General features: G+C 34.7%; 1 protein-coding gene across 1 annotated transcript; it reads right to left on the bottom strand.

Annotated features, from left to right (window-relative positions):
* Positions 1 to 4537: 4537 nt before the first annotated feature.
* Positions 4538 to 22288, bottom strand: LOC127853245 (transcription initiation factor TFIID subunit 8-like). Its single transcript, XM_052387584.1, has 6 exons — positions 22086 to 22288; positions 10483 to 10581; positions 8983 to 9045; positions 6641 to 6765; positions 6016 to 6163; positions 4538 to 5306 (listed from the first exon to the last, which is right to left on the bottom strand). The coding sequence occupies exons 1-6, from the start codon at positions 22210 to 22212 to the stop codon at positions 5068 to 5070; spliced, it is 801 nt and encodes a 266-aa protein (XP_052243544.1). The 5' UTR covers positions 22213 to 22288; the 3' UTR covers positions 4538 to 5067.
* Between the last annotated feature and the right edge of the window lie 278 nt (positions 22289 to 22566).

The following is a 22566-nucleotide window of genomic DNA, read 5'->3' as shown; positions in this document are numbered from 1 at the left end:
TGCACCCGCAAGGCGGTGCTCTTGTTTATTATTTATAACTCAAATGATTGATTTGTCAAAGTTTTTTTTAAATGATATAATTATCATTTCTTTCCTATATAGCAGCAAATGCTCTAAAATATGCAAAACTGTTACTTTAGAGCATTTCAACTCTTGTGTTCAAGTTAAACATGCGTTAATACAAACATTGAAGTGTTACATTAAAGTGTTAAGAACAAATACATTCATTATCGATGTCAACATGTATGGATATATTTTATTTATAATTTATAAACAAGGTTTAACTACTGTGAAAATGATTTATTTCAAATATTAACAATTTTTAAAAGCTTCTGTTACACAAGCAAATTAAAAAAATTGTTGCAAAATTGTTAATTATTTAACACTGCTATTTCAAAGCTGTTGGGCACATCAACAACCATTGCTGGGAAACCAAATCATCAAAATAGTTCTTTTCTTAGATATAAGTAATGGTAATCGTTATACCGGTATTATTCCATATTATTCAACAGTTTAGAAGTTACCTTTTTGACTCAATTATCACCACACTTGCGCAGAACATATAAACGTTTTTTTTTTTTATTTTCATTTTTTATTATTTCTGGACCAAGTTCTAAATTATTTGTTAAAAAAACTTTGCTGTAAGGTTTTGGGACAGTTTTGATAAGAAGTCTATTGTGAAACCCTGTAAAATTGCCTGCTCATTACAGTGAAGTTATTTGGGGTCGCAGGTGAGTGTCTAATGGACTTTGAAACTCCTGTTTGAAGTTAGGTACTTGGATGTGTCATTTGTTGGACAAAACATTTTGTATCATTAAAAATGGAGAAAAATGTTAATGGGGTCTTATATATTCAAAATATTGGGAGATTTTGTGTGCTAGCTAAACGTTAAATCATTATTAAATGTTACTGTTAGTTGTGTGCCGTGTGAAATACTTGGCCGTAAATGGTGATTTTATTATGCCCCCCTTCGAAGAAGAGGGGGTTTATTGCTTTGCTCATGTCGGTCGGTCTGTTGGTCGGTCGGTCCGTCCACAAGGTGGTTGTCAGACGATAACTCAAGAACGCTTGGGCCTAGGATCATGAAACTTCATAGGTACATTGATCATGACTCGCAGATGACCCCTTTTGATTTTGAGGTCAAAGGTCAAGGTGACCCGAAATAGTAAAATGGTTTTTGAATAATAACTCAAGAACGCATACGCCTAGGATCATGAAACTTCATGGGTAGATTGATCATGATTCGCAGATGACCCCTATTGATTTTGAGGTCACTAGGTCAAAGGTCAAGGTCACGGTGACCCAAAATAGTAAAATCGTTTATTGATGATAACTCAAGAATGCATACGCCTAGGATCATAAAACTTCATGGGTTGATTGATCATGACTCACAGATGACCCCTATTGATTTTGAGGTCACTAGGTCAAAGGTCAAGGCCACGGTGACCCGAAATAGTAAAATGGTTTTCGGATGATAACTCAAGAAGGTATATGCCTAGTTGTATATAAAGTTGATTATTGTTATTTGGCATTTACATTAATAAAATGTAAAAAGGGTTTGCTTTTGTGCATCTTATGATATGTTATAGATTCAGAAGTACACACTAGTGTTCATGTTGCTGGAGGGTTTTAAATTTTGTATTAAGATCAGAGAGAGAAAGTGCAAGAGACAAAGCTTCTACTCCAATATTTTAAGAGTTATTCTTAACTTAACTATCTTTTAACTGTATACTTAAACTTGGAACATAATAGATAAGTAGATCTAATATAGGGGATGTGCAGTACCTTAGAGCCATAACTTGTGCGCCATCTGCTTTTGGCGCTAAACTACAGATCCCATGTTGTTTTTTTCTTTTTGTTTGTTTTTGTACCTTTATTTTGTCCAGATTATATCATGAAAACCAAAAGAGACATAAATTGAAAAAGAATAAGCAGGTAAATATATTGAGGTCATGTACAGTGCACTAGAAATATGACTATTAAGCAGGTAAATCTAGTGAGGTCATGTACAATGCACTAAAAATATTACTATTAAGCACTTAAATCTATTGAGGTCATGTACCATGCACTTAAAATATGACTATTAAGCAGGTAAATCTAGTGAAGTCATGCACAATGCACTAGAAATATGACTATTAAGCAGGTAAATCTAGGTAAGTAATCCACAATGCACTAGAAATATGACTAATAAGCAGGTAGATCAAGTGAGGTCATGTACAAGCACAATAAATATGACTATTAAGCAGGTAAATCTAATGAGGTCATGAACAATGCACTAAAAATATGACTACATGTATTAAGCACATAAATCTTGTGATGTGATGTACAAGCACAATAAATATGACTATTAAGCAGGTAAATCTAGTGAGGTCATGTACCATGCACAAGAAATATGACTATTAAGCAGGTAAATCTAATGATGTCATGTACCATGCACAAGAAATATGACTATTAAGCAGGTAAATCTAATGATGTCATGTACCATGCACAAGAAATGACTATTAAGCAGGTAAATCTAATTATGTCACGTACATTGCACTAGAAATACAACTATTGCTTCCATATGTTCAGACTTTAGACCTTTGTCTATGTTACTTATTAAGTTGTGTCCGATACATTACTCAAAAACTAAAATAGTAATCACCATAAAACTATGTATGTTGATAAATCTATTCGGACGTAATCAACTTAAAACTTTATATTAAGGGACGGTGCAATACGCATGAGCCAAAACTATTGCTATTTTGCAATGCCCTTTGGTAATGTAGTACGTTAAATTTACCAACTATTGCTATTTTGCAATGTCCTGTTAATTTAGTACATTAAATTTTCCCATGGCAACAATTATATATCAACTTCAAATGTCATAGGAAGCTACCTCCCAATAGGAGAAAATGCTGCGGAAATATCCCCATAAATACAGCTTATAATTATTTGAGTAATCAAAGCCCTTATGAATTTGTATGCTGATTTTTTTCCAGGGTATATTTGAAGTACAATATTTGGTATGTCGTAGGTAGGAAGCTTCCATGGTTCGAAACCAGATTGTAAGCATTAACTAACAATGCCCACTGTCAAAGCACTATGCAGGTTCTATTTTACGCTCGACAGTATCCGTTTTGTTTTCCTTCTTTAACTTTCCCAGACATGTACATTTTGTAACTGGCATATTTACAACTTTATTTAATTACTCACCCATTACGAAAAATATCATTGTTTTTCGGGCATATCATGACCAAATCAACTTACTTCAAGCTTCATGTGAATCATTACAACTGATTTTTTCTTTGAAGTTAAACATGAATACCTAAACTTGCTGTTATTTTCGCTTAATTTTATTCTTTGAAAATTACTAATTGATAAAACTGGGGACAAACAAAAGATATCAGCTGTAACTTCTTATTTTTTGAAATTTTGCATTCTAGGAATTATTCTTTTACCAGTTTTGGGGTGTTGTTTTTGATCAGCTACAAGTATCTATTTTTACCGAAGATCTATTTTGTTTTCCCCTCCGGTAATCCACATTTTCTTCATGATTGCATTTATACCAGATTACCTCCGCACCGGCAAACAAGATAAACTTCGTGACAGGCATTCCAATTTAACTTTCTGATCAGGGTTCTTTGTTTACTTCATTAACGACATTCCAGGTGAAATGCCGGACCGGCGATCAAGGTTAAGCTCCTTGTTAATTTCTGAGGCACGTTTCAGTCTACATTTCTTACCAGGAGTTTCATTTCGACCTCATGAATCAAGTTCCAGGATTACTTCATGAACAGACATGAAATTTGGACCTTTAATTACCAAGCAACAAGCAGAAAGATTCCATCTGCGTAAATGGACAAGTTAAAGATGCATTAAAACCACCAGGATTTACATAATTTATGTTAATTTTAAAATAATTATTTCGAGATTGTTATTCCCTCTGACCAAAAACTATAATTAAATGTACTTACAATTCATTTGTTTGGTTTTACAATAGCTTGTCATTGAGCCAATAACAGAGGTTACGCTAGATAATGGAACAAGCACATTGCTGAGAAATAGACACTGCTCGATGTAAACCCTTTGTCAATTAGTCACATTAATTCAAGAAAATAAAGAGAATATGTCTTATTCAAAAGACTTCTTCTTTTTTCGAATTCTATGTTCAATAAATATTGAACATGTTACTGTGGGAAAAAAAAAACTGTCTTAGTCATTAATTATTTCTAGTTAACAATTAGTGCGAAAACTTATATATGTTCATCGATATAGTATCTTAAATTTTTTATACTTAATGGTTGTTGCATTTTTAGACTTGATTAAGTATATTGGTTTTATATTCATTGGTCTTATCAATGAAAGGTCGGCTAAATGTGCCATGACAGTTATGATAGCTGTTGACAACTGGTGAAAATAGAAGTGCTAAAGTCTATAGTATTGGCAAGATACAGTGAAGTTTTAGATGAAGTAAATATATTCAAGGAACAGTTGGCCGAATATAAGTTTTGCAAGAATATTAATACAAATAAATACATTGTAAAAGAAGAGGAAATGAAATATTAAATGTAATGAAAACAAAACATTTATAATCAATGTTTGCAATGTAAACAATTTTCCTTTTTATATTGACATAGTTCACAATAACATTGGAAAACTGTCCAATAACACAATTTGTAAACAGTAATGAGTGAACATAAAATGTCATCCCTTTGAATTTGTGTGTATTCATAATATAACATTGTCAATCACTATTTAAAATGTGGACAAGGTAACATTAATTTCGGCAAGCTTTGCCTGAAAGATGTTACAAATTACACAGAAATTTCAACTTGAACACATAAGAGCAAATATTTTATACAACTGTGTAAGCAATTAACAAAAATGTGAAATCTCCATAAACCTTCTTTTAAAATGCTTGGAGAATTTAGTCACTGCTGATGGTGAATATGAAGAATTTGTTAACCGAGTTAACAAAACAAGCACACAAACCCATGTCCACAAACATCGACAATCACTCACATTGTCAGTATAAATTCACATATTTTTCCGACATTGTTCCCAGTAAAGCTTCCAGATTCACACTCAGCTGATCTTATACTTCTTATACTTGGGCAGTTTCACGGGCTGCAGGTAAGGATTGTCAATGAGTTCAGGATCGACTGTCTCTGACTTCTGAGCCCTTGTGCCGGGCAGGTCTGGACGGGAACCCGAGCCCTGGCGTCCATACCCCTGTATGTCAGAGGCCTCAAGGGTGTCAAGGTCCTGGTCCTTGGGCAGCAAGGCGGCTAGGTAAGGCTGGGCATGGGTCTGCACAGCAATCACTGCACGGAGAGGATGTCAATAGTTGTTAACAGGATCTACACAGCTTTGGGAAAACTATATGTCAAACATTATTCAGTACGAATGTCAGTTTCTACCAAATAATTAACGTCAATAATAAAGGTAAATTTGAAATGATTTTAATTTGCTCAGCATGTTTTGTTTCACCATACAAGTGGGGTTTTCCGAAATCTACGGTACAAAATTCTTGAGTTTGTCTTTAATATTCAACAAAAGCTCATATATTAACCAATTGTCATAATTTCAGATTACATAACATCTACTATACACCCAGATCAGAATTAAACTATTAAAAGTACTACAATTAATTGTATTATGAACAACAGTTAACAGAAATAAAGCAGCTTTTAAGTGACCTCTTAACTTGTTCATATAAAATCCTATAAAAAAACTATTTATTTCACATGAGCTAATCTTATCTGTAATGAACATTATAAAATCATAAACTAAACTAGAAAAGTAAACCATATCCACTGAGTTTTCACAACATTGTTTTCACATGTTATGATTATTTCATTTTCCCTTGGAAAGCCATAATTAAGGGATCCTTCAATCATGTTTATTATTGGAAGATCAACACTTATCACATATAACTGACATGGTCAAAGCATACATGTATATGATGATGTGGGCATATGGAAACCTTGTCCATCAAGCATGAAACACGCAATTCTTATTGGATGGTCTTACATGGGAATAGAGAATTGTCATCCTTGAAGAGGCTCTGGGTCTCTCCAGTCTTGGCCACAAATCTTGTAAGAGCCCTCTCAGTGTCACGCTTGTAAGACGCAGCTTTTTCCCGGATCAGCTGGTACTCTGACACAGGTTGAGTACCACTCTGCAAGGCATACAGAGATAAAAATTATTTTTGAGCAACTTCTTAAAAAAAGACATTATACAATAAGAGTTACATAACCTGAGTGTGTTTGACAGTTTTGACAGTTTTCCATGAACTGTTTTACAAAGTATAACACCCAAGCAGGTCCATTGAACAAGCTTAAACACAGAAAAAAATGTATGTTTGCACTTCAAATTTTGCTCCTACAAATTCATCTTCAATGAAATTTGGTGCAAACAATTACCCCATGTCTCTGGTCACATCCAAATTCTTCATATTCACCATCAGCAGTGACTAAATTCTCCAAGCATTTTAAAAGAAGGTTTATGGAGATTTCACATTTTTGGAACATATTTAAATACAGACATTAACTGAATCATTTTCAGAAATTTTTTGAGGTTTGAAATTAAGAATTTCTGTACTGTAATTTTTATCAAATATCAAAAAGAAAGAAGCTTCAAATCTTGCTGTGTATACCTCTGTGCGTATGTATGTGTGGGGGTCAGGGAAGGGAGGCAGGTGTTCCGGTATGTGGGCAGGGTGGGGCTGATTCTCCCCTGCTGATAAGACCTTCTGTATGGGAGGTGCTGCAGTCTGGACAGCTGAAACATGACAGACCACAGTTGTTAATACAGGTATGTAGATACACAGTATGTTGACGTAAGAAATTATTTTATCCTACTTTGACAGCGAATTTGGTTGATTAAAGTCCTGGTGATTAAATTTATGCTATAAATCACAGCACATGCCGAATGGGGACTACTTTTTTCCCACACACCTTGCCACCTGTATTTTTCCGTAGAGTTAAGAATGGATCCGTTTTTTTGTGTGCAATATTAGATAAAACTAAGGTTGTAAACAAATGTAGTTCCTTGTATACGACAACTAAATGTTATATTGATGTCATAAAACTTTTAGATTTGCAATTCAATATGAATAAAATTGTAATTAACTAGAGCTTTGTCACAGACGTGACGTATACGGTATACCCCCACATGCCGCATTGACACAGACTATTTGGCATGCTGTCTTCACAAAACAAGAATCTAATTTATGGTGATTGTTAAGAATAATTATGCCATTATCATTTATGGCCATTTCGACCTTTAAACTCTTGAATTCTTTCGCATGACATGCCGTCCAAGGACTGTGAACAAAATTAATGTACAGAGTCATTTTAAAATCTCACAATAAATGACATAGTTATGGCCCGGACAAGCGCATTTATGGCCATTTATTTACTTTTGAACTCCAAGTGTGACCTTGACATTGGAGATATTGACGTTAATCTTTCGCATGACACATCGTCCAATGATTGTGAACAAATGTACCAGGTAACTTTCAAATCTCTCAATGAATGACATTGTTATGGCCCGGACAAGCTCATTTATGGCAATTTGTGAACTTTGAACTCAAAGTGTGACCTTGACCTTGGAGATATCGACGTAATTCGTTCATGCGCCACACACCGTCCAATGATGGTGAACAAATGTGCCAAATGATTTTAAAATCTCACAATAAATGACATAGTTATGGCCTGGACAAGCTCATTAATGGCCATATTTGACCTTTGAACTCAAAGTGTGACCTTGGCCTTGGAGATATCAACGTTTTCTTTCACTCGACACACGGTCCAATGATATTGAACAAATGTGCCAAATGATTTTAAAATCTCACAATGAACGACAAAGTTATGGCCCGGACAAGCTCATTAATGGCCATTTTTTACCTTTGAACTTAAAGTGTGACCTTGACCTTGGAGATATCGACGTAATTCTTTCGCTCGACACACCCGCCAATGATGGTGAACAAATGTGCCAAATGATTTTTAAAATCTCACAATGAACGACATAGTTATTGCCCGGACAAACTCATTTATGGCCATTTTTGATCTTTGAACTCATAGTGTGACCTTGACCTTGGAGATATCGACATAATCTATCGCGCTACACACCGTCCAATGCTGGTGAACAAATGTTTTTAAAATCTCACAATAAATGATAAAGTTATGGCCCGGACACGCATTTTACCTTTGAACCCTAAGTATGACCTTGACCTTGGAGATATCGACATACTTTTTTAACATGACACACTGTCCCATGATGGTGAACAAATGTGCCAAGTAATTTTAAAATCTAATGATACATGACAAAGTTTTGGTCCTGACAAACTTTCGGTGTGAAACACACTTAGTGACCCCGTGACCTAGTTTTCAACCCAGCATGACCCCTTTTCACACTTGACCTAGACATCATCTAGATACAACTTGTGACAAAGTTTGGTAAAGATTGGATGAAGTTTCGGGACAGACCGACAGACAGACCGACAGACAGACCGACCAACAGACAGACAAAGTGACTCCTATATAGCCCCATTACCAATGGTAATGGGGTATAATTACCAATGATAATGGGGGTATAATAACGCACGACTCTTTGTCACAGCACAATATTCTGATTTAAAAAAATGATTTTTTGATCAGCGTTTATTGTTGGAAACGCGGAGTAAAACACTGACCTTTGTTACACTACAGTCATTATCAAAGTACGACAAACACTCATGAAAACTAATTTTGTTTAAAAAAGGTTTACTGAATAAAAAGTGGGATAAATAGAATAATAGATTAGCCAAGGCTCGTGCTTTTTGTTTTCTAAGCATCGCATGATAACCTGATCTATAATCAGCACTAACTATTATTCTCTATATGTTATAAAATTGGTTACCTGTGAATACAAATTTGACAATCATGGTTACAAAATCTGATTACTTTAAAAAAAAAATTACTCAAGATAATAACTAATTTACAAAATTAAACTTACGTGAAATAAGAACAGTTTTTCCCCCTCTATTGGCATAGGCAGGAATTGAGTCAATATGAATCCCTGCAAACAAAGCAAATGTTTCTAAGCTTTCTTAAGCACCTGGCTTTCATAAGTTAAGAAAAAACAACACATTTAAAATAAGAAACTAAATTATTGGATAGGAGTCAAATAAACCAAACAGGGGTCAAGTAAAATGAAACACAAGAATAATTCTTTCTGAGTATTTCAAGAACCGGTAAACGATAAAAATTGCATTACAATGTAACTGTATAGACATGTTTGTAAACTATGCATGAGTTGCAGCCAAAATCTCAATATGTGCTGTTAATAAGAAACATTTTATTTAAGCTTCACATCTGACTAGTGTCACTAAACAGTCGACTTGGTGCCTCCTTTTCTAGCTGGTAAGCAGTATATCAGCTAATTGGATATCCTGCAGAAAATAAATGGACAGGTGCAAAGAAATATGCCTTTTTCAAGGCAGGCATATTAATGCTTTACTGGTCATTGCTCCCTCATGTACAACTTTATCGCCGGTACACAAGTACATGTGTACTAAAAATTACCTGGGGTACGTTTAATATACTAAAAAGTACCTTGGAGTATGGCCAGGTGCCTTAAAGTGTATTTTGTGTACCCATGGTAAATTGTAGTTTACTTAAGTGTACCCAAGGTACTTTTAATAAGACCTGAACCGAAAACAACAAATTGAGTCATATTAATACTCTAAAGTATTTGTTCAGTACTAACTTTAACTTAAACTTTGTGTCTAAGGCAATATTGCAGAGTCCTGAAAGCATCGGTAACAAGAGCTCCGTGGTTTGAGGCAAATGCCCCTCATCCCAAACAGGGCCTTGAAAAAGGATTTTGTGCAACAAAACTGACCATAAGAGTTTATCTTATCATATTATAGTGACTTGGCCACTGTAAGTAAGTTTTTAGTTGACACAGAATTATGCACTTCTGTTAAATCATAGATATAGTAAATGGGTTGAGAATTTTTTAGTATTATAACTAGGGGTCATCTACTTTCCAAGGCCAATGCACATGTTAAATATCAAGCCAATCCATCAATTCCTTGACGTGTCATTAATTGGAAACAATTTTATCACTTAATTGTGACAGTGACTTGTGCCCTAGTGACCCAAATTTCAATAGGGGTCATCTAGTGTCCAAGGCCAATGCACACGTGAAGTATCAAGCCAATCCGTCACTTTGTTGACAAGTTATTGATCAGATGCGATTTTCATACTTAATGTGACAGTGACCTTTGACCAAGTGACCCCAATTTCAAAGGGGTCATCTACATGTACTGTCCAAGGCCAATGCATATGTGAAGTATCAAGCCAATTGGAGTTATTAATCGGAAACAAACTGGTCTACAGACAGACAGACCAACCGACCCGACATCCAGCTAAACAATAGACCCCCTGTTCTTCGAAGGGGGGCATAAAAACCACTGCTCAAATTTTAAGTATTATGAAATAAGTTTGATACCCTGATCAATGAGTGCTGTCAGGACATCCGTAACCATGACTTCCGTTCGACCAGACAGTTCTGTGTAGGCCTTTGAACTTTTTCCTATTTCTGTTAGCACTGAAACCAATGTTGTATTAAACATAAAAAGTAAATATCAGCAAAGACAATTTTGAAAGAGGAAACATTATTGCTTAGATTTATATCAACACATGTTTATGTTAAATGCTTTCAAATTCTTTACAAGCATCTAACTACAATTAAGTTATGCTGCTCTGCTGCTTGAAAATATTGAATGTCATATATACATGTAATGTAATCATGATTACATTTTAACATTAAATCCTTATTTTGGACTCAAGTTTTAAACAAGAGCACCGCATAACGGGTGCCAACACTCAGCTGTGGGTGCATTTTTTAATAAATGAAAGCTTGTCAGAAAAAAATAATATTTATTTTTTTCTAGAGGTCACAGTGACCTTGACATTTGACCTAGTGACCCAAATATGGGTGAGGCGTGTAGAACTCATCAAGGTGAAGCTGCATATGAAGTTTCAAAGTTGTAGGTGGAAGCACTTTTATTTTATTTTATAGCCAATGTTCAAAACCTTGACAAAATGTCAAGGTTTTAGCACTATGCGGACGACGAGATGGCTAGGACAATGCCTCCGGTTTTCTCCGAAAACAGCCGAGCTAAAAAGTAAAACAAGAGCACCGCCTTGCGGGTGCAGACCGCTCATCTATTTTCTTTTTAAAGGTGAAGGGACTCTCAATTTCAATCACAAAGGAGGGAGGGGTGGAGTGAAGAGGGGTGTATAGTGTGGCGGTGTGGACATTTATAACATTATCTTCCAAAAATGCGGGAAAAAAAATGCAAAAAAAAAATAAAAATTCAGGGGTGGGGGAGGTGGGTGGGGGGGGGGAGGGGATTCTTGGGTGCGATGGTTAGACGGTATTTCAAAAATAAAATAATAAAAATAAATATTTGTGTTTTTTAACCGTTTCAAAGGGAGGGGGGGATTCCAGAGGGGGGGAGGGGGGGGGGGGACATGGGATGGTTTGGGTGGAGTCTATTGTGGTATGTCAGGTAAGAGTAGTTTTGTCAAAGTATCAATCAAATCTAATCATAAATAAAGAAGTTATGGCAATTTTAGCAAATTTTTATAGTTTTACCTTTAGAGTCAAGGTCATTCAAATGTCAAGGTAAAATTCAACTTGCCAGGTACAGTAACCTCATGATAGCATGAAAGTATTTGAAGTTTGAAAGCAATAGCGATGATAATTTAGAAGTAAAGTGGATCGAAACACAAAATTTAACCATATATTCAAAGTTACTAAGTCAAAAAAGGGCCATAATTCCATAAAAATGACAACCAGAGTTATGCAACTTGTCCTTTTACTGTACCCTTATGATAGTTTGCGAGTGTTCCAAGTATGAAAGCAATATCTATGATACTTTAGGGGTAAAAAGGACCAAAACACAAAACTTAACCAAATTTTCAATTTTCTAAGTATAAAGGGCCCATAATTCCGTCCAAATGCCAGTCAGAGTTACATAACTTTGCCTGCACAGTCCCCTTATGATAGTTAATAAGTGTTGCAAGTATGAAAGCAATAGCTTTGATACTGTAGGAATAAAGTGGACCTAAACACAAAACTAACCAAATGTTCAATTTTCTAAGTATAAAAAGGGCACATAATTCTGTCAAAATGCCAGTCAGAGTTACATAACTTTGCCTGCACAGTCCCCTTATAATAGTTAGTAAGTGTTGCAAGTATGAAAGCAATAGCTTTGATACTTAAGGAATAAAATGGACCAAAACACAAAACTTAACCAAAATTTTCAATTTTCTAAGTATAACATAATTCTGTCAAAATGCACGCCAGAGTTATCTAACTTTGCCTGCCCAGTCCCCTCATGATAGTAAGTAAGTGTACCAAGTTTGAATAAAATAGCATTGATACTTTCTGAGAAAAGTGGACCTAAACGCAAAATTTAACCGGACGCCGACGCCAAGGTGATGACAATAGCTCATAATTTTTTTTCAAAAAATAGATGAGCTAAAAAATGGTTTCAAAGCTTGTCGGATTGACTATTTTGTTGAAAGGTATTTTCCAGGTATAAAGTGTGATGCATGCTTGAGGTAAGTTGATGGCAAACAAAACAGTAGATTAACAATTCCTATTCATAAAAAATAGTTAACATCCATATCAACTAATCCGTAAATAAGTCATCATTTAACATTTTTATCAGATGCTGTTTTAATAAGAGAACATTCCAGAATAGCCATGTGATATCTTGTAGAATATTTAGTGTACTGTTCCAGAGAAAAGGGTTTCCTGCAAAAAATAAGAAAACCTGAAGTCGAACTGATATAGGATTCCAAACACACTCAAACAGTTCGACTCACAGAATTTACTATAACAAGGGCTGTTTGTAAAACATGCATGCCCCCCATATGGGCTGTCCTTTGTAGTGGCAGCCATTGTGTGAATATGATTTTTGTCACTGTGACCTTGACCTTTGACCTAGTGACCTGAAAATCAATAGGGGTCATCTGCGGGTCACGATCAATGTACCTATGAAGTGTCATAATCCTAGGCAAAGCGTTCTTGAGTTATCATCCGAAAATCATTTTACTATTTCGGGTCACCGTGACCTTGACCTTTGACCTTGTGACCTAAAAATCAATAGGGGTAATCTGCAAGTCATGATCAATCTACCTATGAAGTTTCATGATCCTAGGCGTATGCGTTCTTGAGTTATCATCCGAAAACCATTTTACTATTTCGGGTCACCGTGACCTTGCCCTTTGACCTAGTGACCTCAAAATCTATAGGGGTCATCTGCGAGTCATGATCAATCTACCCATGAAGTTTCATGATCCTAGGCGTATGCGTTCTTGAGTTATCATTCAAAAACCATTTTACTATTTCTGGTCACCGTGACCTTGACCTTTGACCTAGTGACCTCAAAATCAATAGGGGTCATCTGCGAGTCATGATCAATGTACCTATGAAGTTTCATGATCCTAGGCCCAAGCGTTCTTGAGTTATCATCTGACAACCACCTGGTGGACGGACCGACCGACAGACCGACCGACAAACCGACCGACAGACCGACATGAGCAAAGCAATATACCCCCTCTTCTTCGAAGGGGGGCATAATTAATTTCTCTACAACATACCTGTACACACAATATGACATTGTAGGACAGTGCTCAAGCTAGAATTTTAAAATGGCAGTGGGGTATATTGTCAAAAGGGCACTTCAAGCAGGTGATCATATTGTGCACAATGTTGTATATATATAAAATAATCATAAAATAATATTTTTTAATACATATATTTATATTATGTTATATCACAAGTATTGCTGTAAGATTACATTTATTTTATAGTTAATGAAAGTATACAATCAATGACAGTAAAATTTTGCGAATTTGTTTCAAATGAAAGTCTCTGTGTGATTTTTACCATTATTACTATGTTGTATGCTGATATTATCATAAATAATCAATTAAAATGACAGTTATGTAAAATGACAGCTATTTTATCAATTTAAAAAATCCCAATTTCACCAGACTCCTTTTCCCAAAATGGCAGGAAAAACACCTGACTATTAAGAACATATCACTTTCTGAAATGGTCAGAAGTGGGTGGAGTAATGTCAAATAATAATTCCTCATATTAGCATTGTAATTTGTATATTAAGTTTAGAACAATATGCAAAACTAAAATAACATATACTTCAGTGATACATGAACCAGTTCTAATAAAATCTTTCAAAACAAGGGCTGTTTGTAAAACATGCATGCCCCCCATATGGGCTGTCAGTTGTAGTGGCAGCCATTGTGTGAATACGTTTTTTGCCACTGTGACCTTGACCTTTGACCTAGTGACCTGAAAATCAAAAGGGGTCATCTGCCAGTCATGATCAATGTACGTATGAAGTTTCATGATCCTAGGCCTAATTAGTCTTGGGTTATCATCAGGAAACCATTTTACTGTTTCGAGTCACTGTGACCTTGACCTTTGACCTAGTGCCCTAAAAATTTATAGGGGTCATCTGCCAGTCATGATCAATATACCTATGAAGTTTCATGATCCTAGGTGTAAGCACTCTTGAGTTATCATCCGGAAAGCATTTTACTATTTCGAGTTACTGTGACCTTGACCTTTGACCTAGTGATCTGAAAATCAATAGGGGTCATCTGCCAATCATTATCACTGTACCTATGAAGTTTCATGCTCCTAGGCGTAAGCGTTCTTGAGTTATCATCCGGAAACCATTTTACTGTTTCGAGTCACTGTGACCTTTGACCTAGTGACCTGAAAATCTTATGGGTCATCTTCCGGTCATGATCAATGTTCCTATGAAGTTTCATGATCCTAGGCCTAAGCATTCTTGAGTTATCATCCGGAAACCATTTTACTGTTTCGAGTCACTGTGACCTTGACCTTTGACCTAGTGACCTAAAAATCAATAGGGGTCATCTGCCAGTCATGATCAATGTACCTATTAAGTTTCATGATCCTAGGTGTAAGCATTCTTGAGTTATGATCTGGAAACCATCTTACAATTTTGAGTCACTGTGACCTTGACCTTTGACCTAGTGACCTGAAAATCATAATCGCCAAGACCATAGCATCAGTTCTCTGCGTTAGGACCACGCGTTACCTCCGTACGCCTTCATTCCTTACTTAATTTCATTTTTAAAACAATTTTTTTTCAATCGTATACAGAATTCTATTCTCCTAAGCAAGATGTAATTTTTAAAACTGAACTCCAAATATAAACGCTACAAATCGGTATAAAGTACGAACCTGTTTACCATAAATATAGATTCTAAAACGGTATGATATTTGCAAAAGTTAAAGTTATAACTCACCGGGCTGCCCAAATTAGAAGAAAAACATAATTTAAATATCTGAAAACTACGTTACGTAGGCTTTCTAATGATATATAATTTGTCAAACTTGGCCGAGAAATGAAAGTATAATTTTAAAAAAGACGTGAGTGGGTACATCAAAATGTATAACCTCAGCGCTTCAATGTACGCTTATCGATAGCTACCGGTCGAGTGACAAAGTATCGACAAGCTATTTGCCGATACGGTCCCGTTTCATATCCGTCTCACCTAGAGTCCGTGATAAAGGGTGTCAGAAAATTTACCCCCAAGACAATTCACCCCCTGGACAATTCACCCCCAAAATTTGATTTCCTTGGACAATTGACCCACAAAGACAATTCACCTCCAAGACAATTCACCCCCATATTTTTATATGAGATTTTATTGTCATTTGATTTTGTCATATTTGAAAATAAGTTGTGAGCAGAGGGCTTGGGGTTATAATTTTGACTTTGCAGCACAATTCTGACGTGAAAATAATAAATGTAAAAGAAAGATGACATTGTCTTTTTTGTCAAATGCAATTCAACCAATGTATTTTTCTATAAACTGTGTTACAACATATAAAATTGAAATAAATTAAGTATTTAATATTTATAATATTTGTGCATATGTTTTAAATAATATTATTAGGTTACTATTTTATTATTAGAACTTTGTCAAATATTGAAGTTGATTAATTAGTTTCATTGAATTCTTAGAATTTTAAATTATCACAATTACTTATTTATTCATGTTAGATAGGATAATTAATTTAATAAAATACAATGGTTTAATTGATAAGAAAACCTTAATTAAAAAAGGAAATTTAATCTGGTTGGGAGCGTGCCATTAATGGGTATCACAATCAAGCATTCACACCCCTGACGAGGCTTTATCAAACAAAATGTCAAAACAGATTCATCAAAGTGTCAAAACAGATAAACAAAGAGTTCAGTTACACACATTGACAAATAATTATGTTGGCTGGGCAATTCTAATACCTGGTAATACCTGTATTAAAAAAATCCATTTTTGTTCACCTGATATTTTGATTATTATTTTTATTAAACTACCTATAAACATAAGTGTTTCATAAAAAAAATATTTATTTTTATTCTTATTATCCATTAAGTTGTTGGATTTCCTCTCATTGAAGGATAAGTGATAGAAGTTGTGTTTTGTAATGTTGTGTATTGAAACATATTTAAGTCTGCAAATATCAGTATTAATTTCAAATCCAGTAATTCACACGATTTTCTGTTATAATTTTTAAAATGCTACTTATACATGAGTACTTCATGATTTATTAAATCCACTATAATACCGCTACTATGGTCCTACTAAAAATGTTTTGAAATGTAATGTATTTTTTACAAAAATTGTACTCAGCTTAAGTCCACTTCAATCATACAGTACGGTATGTTAACTCATTCCGTACTACAGCCTTATCTCTAAGCAAACCCAATTAGTAACAGCCTTATCTACCACTAGATAATCAGTTCCCTCATCAGCTCTGAATGCCTGACAGATTATCTGTTTATAATTTGTATTGTTACCTTTAGTGGTGTGAAAAAGGTTGTTTTTAGGTGTTGTTACTTTGTTGACTGATTATGTGACAAATATTTAAAAATAAATTATAAAATATAGTAATATTATGAAAATTTCAAAATCTTGCATAACTTATCAAATAAAAAACATTGGATTATTTCCAAATAATGTATCCAATACCATTAATATTATTTATTTATACACTTTTTACAAATAAAAGCTGTTTTAATGAATAAAAAAAATCTTAAATAAAAAACAAAAACACATATTTAATTATTTAATGACATAAAAACAATAATAGAAAGCAAAGCTCGCATTACAGTAACACGTGTATTTGACTTTAGATCTACATGTTATTGTTTTGAAAAGTTTGGTATCTGCGCACGCAATAACCGGTTATCCGCAATATCCGGTTATCCGCAATATCCAAAACTGGAACTGGAAATTTTCGAAGTAAATAACCAGTGTCTCCTGATTGATCATAATGATAAAATAGATAAAAATGATCATATTTACGGCTTTTAAATATTTTAAAATTCTTCTCTGTATTTATTGTTACTAGAGCGCTATATTTCGAATAAAGCATCAGCATTCTTCGTGTAAAACATTTGTCTTCATTCAGGGACTTTCCCATTCGATGACGTCATCACCAGATTTATTCAAGTAACAAATGACATCACCGTTGTGTGTGTACATAGCAAGTGTCAACAACGACGGCTACTCACATTTTTTATTTAAAATGATAACAAAACAAGTAAGTGCTTTTATTTATTGGACGATTGCCATTGAGGAACAAACACACGATTGGTTCTGCATGTACTCAGGTACCAAACTTTTCAAAACAACAACCTGCACAGTCAAATACTCGATTTCATAATCATTTCATATTATAGTGTATTTATTTTTCTTTCACTGTCTAAGTCATGCATTACATTTAAATTTAAAGGTGGTAAATCACATTTGAGTATCATTTCAACATGACCAAATTTTATTATCTCATAAAAAATTATATATCAGTGGTTATAATATTCTAGATATCTATTCTCTTTTAATGAAAAAAATACAACAATTTAGCTTAATTTTTTTGCCTCACAAAATGGCATGATTCAAACAAATATTGCTACCTTTGACAATATCTCATAGTGAGGGAGATAGTGCCCTTATTGATATCTGAGCTAACCTTTCTGGTAAAGAACAATCTAAATTAATTATTTGATAATTACTACAAATAGTGCAATGTTTATAGATACTATAAAATGTGATTGATTCAAGCAATCAAACGATGTGATCAAATGTGATTAATCATATTTAAAACATAAATTCAAATAAGACATAAACTAGAGCTTTTTCACAGAAGTGAAGAATACCCCCAATTGCAGCATTGACACAGAATATTTTGCATGTTGTCTTCACAAAAAACAGCCGACAACATGCTCAATGTTTAAAATGCACTAAGTGACCCAATAACCTAGTTTTTGACCCGGAATGGCCCATGTTCGAACTTGACCTACACATCATCGAGATACATATTCTGACCAAGTATGGTGAAGATCGGATGAAAACTACTTGAATTAGAGAGCGGACATCATGCTGAATGTTAAATAAAGCACTAAGTGACCCCGTGACCTAGTTTTTGGCCCAGCATGGCCCATGTTTAAACTTGGCGTAGAGATCATAAAACTTCTGACCAAGTTTGGTGAAGATATTGGATGAAAACTACCGGTACTTGAATTAGGGAGCAGACAACATGCTGAATGTTTAAAACGCAATAAGTGATCCAATGACCTAGTTTTTGACCCGGCATAACCCATATTCAAACTTGATCTAGACATCATCTAGATACAACGTCTGACAAAGTTTGGTGAAGATCGGATGAAAACTACTTGAATTAGAGAGCGGACACCATGCTCAATGTTTAAAACGCACTAAGTGACCCCGTGACCTAGTTTTTGACCTGCCATGACCCATGTTCAAACTTGGCCTAGACATCATCTAGATACAACTTCTGACCAAGTTTGGTGAAGCTTGGATGAAAACTACTTGAATAAGGGGGCCGACACCATGCTCAATGTTTTAAACGCAAAGTGACCCTGTGACCTTGTTTTTGACCCGGGATGACCCATATTTGAACTTGACCTAGACATCATCTAGATACAAAATCTGACCAAGTTTGGTGAAGATCGGATGAAAACAACTTGAATTAGAGAGTGGACAATTAATACGGACCCACAGACCGACCGAACGACAAGCTCACACCTATATACCCCCCTTAACTTCGTTTGTGGGGGTATAATAACTTTGAGGTGGGTGACGTGACAGTTGCTACCTGTAGTACGGTGGCTGACTTGACAGTCTTTACTTTTGAGTACGGTGGGTGACGTGATAGTCGCTACCTTGAGTACGGCGGGTGGTGACAGTCGCTAACCAAAATGACTTTTAAACAGAAGTTAGGAATATACAAAGTAAATTAATCCTAGTTTTTTGGTACTTAAAAAAATAAAAATATACTTACAAGTCTAAAATTATCAAAGTGTTATATCAATGGTATTAAATAACATGTTTTGGTGGGTGACATAATTATCGCTGACCTACCTTGCATTTATTCCTCAATTATGGTAATTTTAAATTACTTTGACTTTAAATGCTCAAAAAGGAAAATAAAACAAATATGCTGCATGGCCCTTGTGAAATCTTAGTACAGTATGCAACATGGAGAAATCATTGCTGATGCCAGTGACGATGATGGGCACCTGAAAATTATAATTGAGAAGGTAGCAACAGTTGGATGTTCTAAATTTTTACATTGTATGTTCTAGTTGATTGTTTAGTGTTTAAAAGAGGTAATGCCAAGAACGTACATACTAGATTAAAATATATGTCCTTGGTATATACCAATCTTTGTATACTGCACAATTTGTTGATAGTTTCATGTGTTACGCAACTTTCACCTTCAATCTACCTTCTCTTCAGGTATACATAATTATCGAAGTATAGGTCACTTTATGGTTTAGATAATTACTTATAAATATATAAGAGTCATTTAGTTGCAAGGACTGTTCTGTTGCTCTTATCCACAGTTGGCATACATGCCATACGTCCCGGATTGTCCGGGACAGTCCCGAAAATGAAGTTGTCCCGCTGTCCGGGAAATCTGTCAAAAGTCCCGGAATTTACAAAATCCATATATACATGTACCTTATCTTAAGCTTAACTGCACCTCGAATCTGTGTATATCTGCAGCATCTCCATGACAATGCCTACCCGAATAGGCAGACTACGCTACCTGTCAAAATCGATCAATTAACAGGGGTCCTGTTATCATATCGATTGTCTCACGTTCGCGGTCAAACCGAAAAGGCGGCATTGTTTAATGTGGTTGTTAATTGACTTTAATCTACTACGTCATTATTTCCCGCTGCGTTAGGGCAAAGGATAGTTGTTCACACATCTGAAGTCCAACATCGCTGAGTAAACAATTAAAAGCAGTTTATGTTCGCACGTTACTGTTTTGTTGTATTTGTTTGATTGTGATTGGTTGTATGTATTGTGAATTGATTTGAGTTGAGGATCTAACGGTACTGTATTGTTGTATTTTTTATTATATAACTTTTATAAATGAATAAAGGCGTATCAACAACTACGCGTTACACACCAGTCTTAATAACAATAACGCAGTGACGTCACCATCTATGTTTAGAACGCTTAAACTGAAAACACGTGGCTTGTATCTAGTAACGGAAGTAGTAATGTTTAATTTGACGTTAATAGATCAAGTGTATTTCGGATAGGCTTTCTAACTTTTGCAATTAACGATGCGAAACAAGAAAAAACCTACCCAAAATGCATATGTCTATAAATATCGCTACATTTTATACATGTCCCGGAAAATCGGCAAAAGTCCCGGACATTTTAACTCAATGTCCCGGAATTGGTCTGAAAAATTATGGCATGTATGACAGTTGGTATTCAAACCATATATATTTTACCAGATTTGTGCAAAATAAGGTGATTTTATCTCAACTATAAACCGTCTGCAAATAAGCACCATTTTTACAAACAGAAGCTTTTGTGGGCTTTTCAAACATTACCTCATGTGAGCTTTTGAACTGACAACATACTGTTCTTAATCATAAGAAAATATCAATTAAATGTTATTTTTATTAAATTTTCCTAAGCAAGGTAATCATGCTATTATACAGCATTGCAGTTTACCTATATATTTTTCAAAAGGTCAGATAGCTTAATTGCAGAGCAACCCAGGCCAATATCATATGATCATTATTATCAGATGGCTCATGGGTGGATTCGGGTTCGAATCCCGATCTGACCTTCGTAGGTAAACCTGTGGTTGTAAGGTTGCAAATCTGTTGTGGGTGGGGTTTTGGGCTAAAAGTTCTGTTTATCAGGTCACATGAAACCCTTTAATATGGTCCGTTTGTTGTTTAATTGTTGATTAACATAATAATTAAAAGTTCATTTCCTTATTTTTTTTATACCAGTGCATATATTATTACAAGTCTTTGAGAACTTCACGTACGTTCTTCTGTTAGGAAGTGCCTATAATAATTATATATAAATATCTTTATTAAATAATTATATTTAAATATCATCTTTATTAAAGTTTGTGTTAGTTTCTTCTATTAAACATTAATCGAGCACGCATTTAGGCTTTGCCTTATTTCATATTTAGATATTGTTAAGAATAAAAACAAACATCAATAGATAAAAAGCACAGTTATTTTTCAATTGCAAGTAATTTTATGAAAAAAAGAAAGAAATTCTGAGAACATCTTAATATGCTTTTATTAGAACTTCATATACATTAAATAGAATACAAATAACTATCCTTTGAAAACAGATATTTGTAATTACTAAATCCTAAACAAACAGCAAAATAAAACAAAAAAATATATATGGGGGTGAATTGTCCAGGGAACAGGGGTGAATTATCTAGGGGGTGAATTGTCTCCTGGGGGTGAATTGTCTCGCTTCCCATGATAACACAATAAATTTTAAAGTTTTATTTTCAGAATATCTGTTAAGAATACATCTTACACATTTATAAGCATTTATTTATAGGAGCCTTACACCGATGACAATACCCAAAACGAGTACAAGTCTAACTGTAATTTTAATGTTTATAATTTCTGTTCATAAATTAATGAATTCTCGGTTTCTTACAGCTCTGTAACATCTCTGTGAGTGTTTCAATAGCCGATTCTTCTGCCACTCCAAAGCCAACTTCTGTACAGAGAGCTGCAACCGACACTTTTAGTGCCTTTCTCCTAGACTTTGAAAGGCTGTCCATTTTAAAATAGTTTTTTTAAACAAACATAGTTATCTTGCCATGGGCGCAGCCATGTTGAATTTCTCGAATAAAATCTATCGTCATCAACTACATAGGTAACGGCTATCGTTGTCGCTGTCGTAGTTTCCATTAAACTGTTTTTTACAGAATTTAGCGCTAATGCTCATTCCTACTTATCAAATCGTAATATCGTTGTAACAAAACTAGAATATTATATCCAACACAATCAAACTGGATAGATGATAATAATCCCCACAAACTGATGATCATATTAAGGGCGTCAGTATCACCAAAGACCTATACCTTATCTATAGGTCTTTGGTATAACACGCGGCAATTAGCTCAGTCTGCAAA

Source organism: Dreissena polymorpha, chromosome 12, assembly GCF_020536995.1.
Source record: "Dreissena polymorpha isolate Duluth1 chromosome 12, UMN_Dpol_1.0, whole genome shotgun sequence".
NCBI lineage: Eukaryota > Metazoa > Mollusca > Bivalvia > Myida > Dreissenidae > Dreissena > Dreissena polymorpha.
This window is presented reverse-complemented; position numbering and strand designations above follow the sequence as displayed.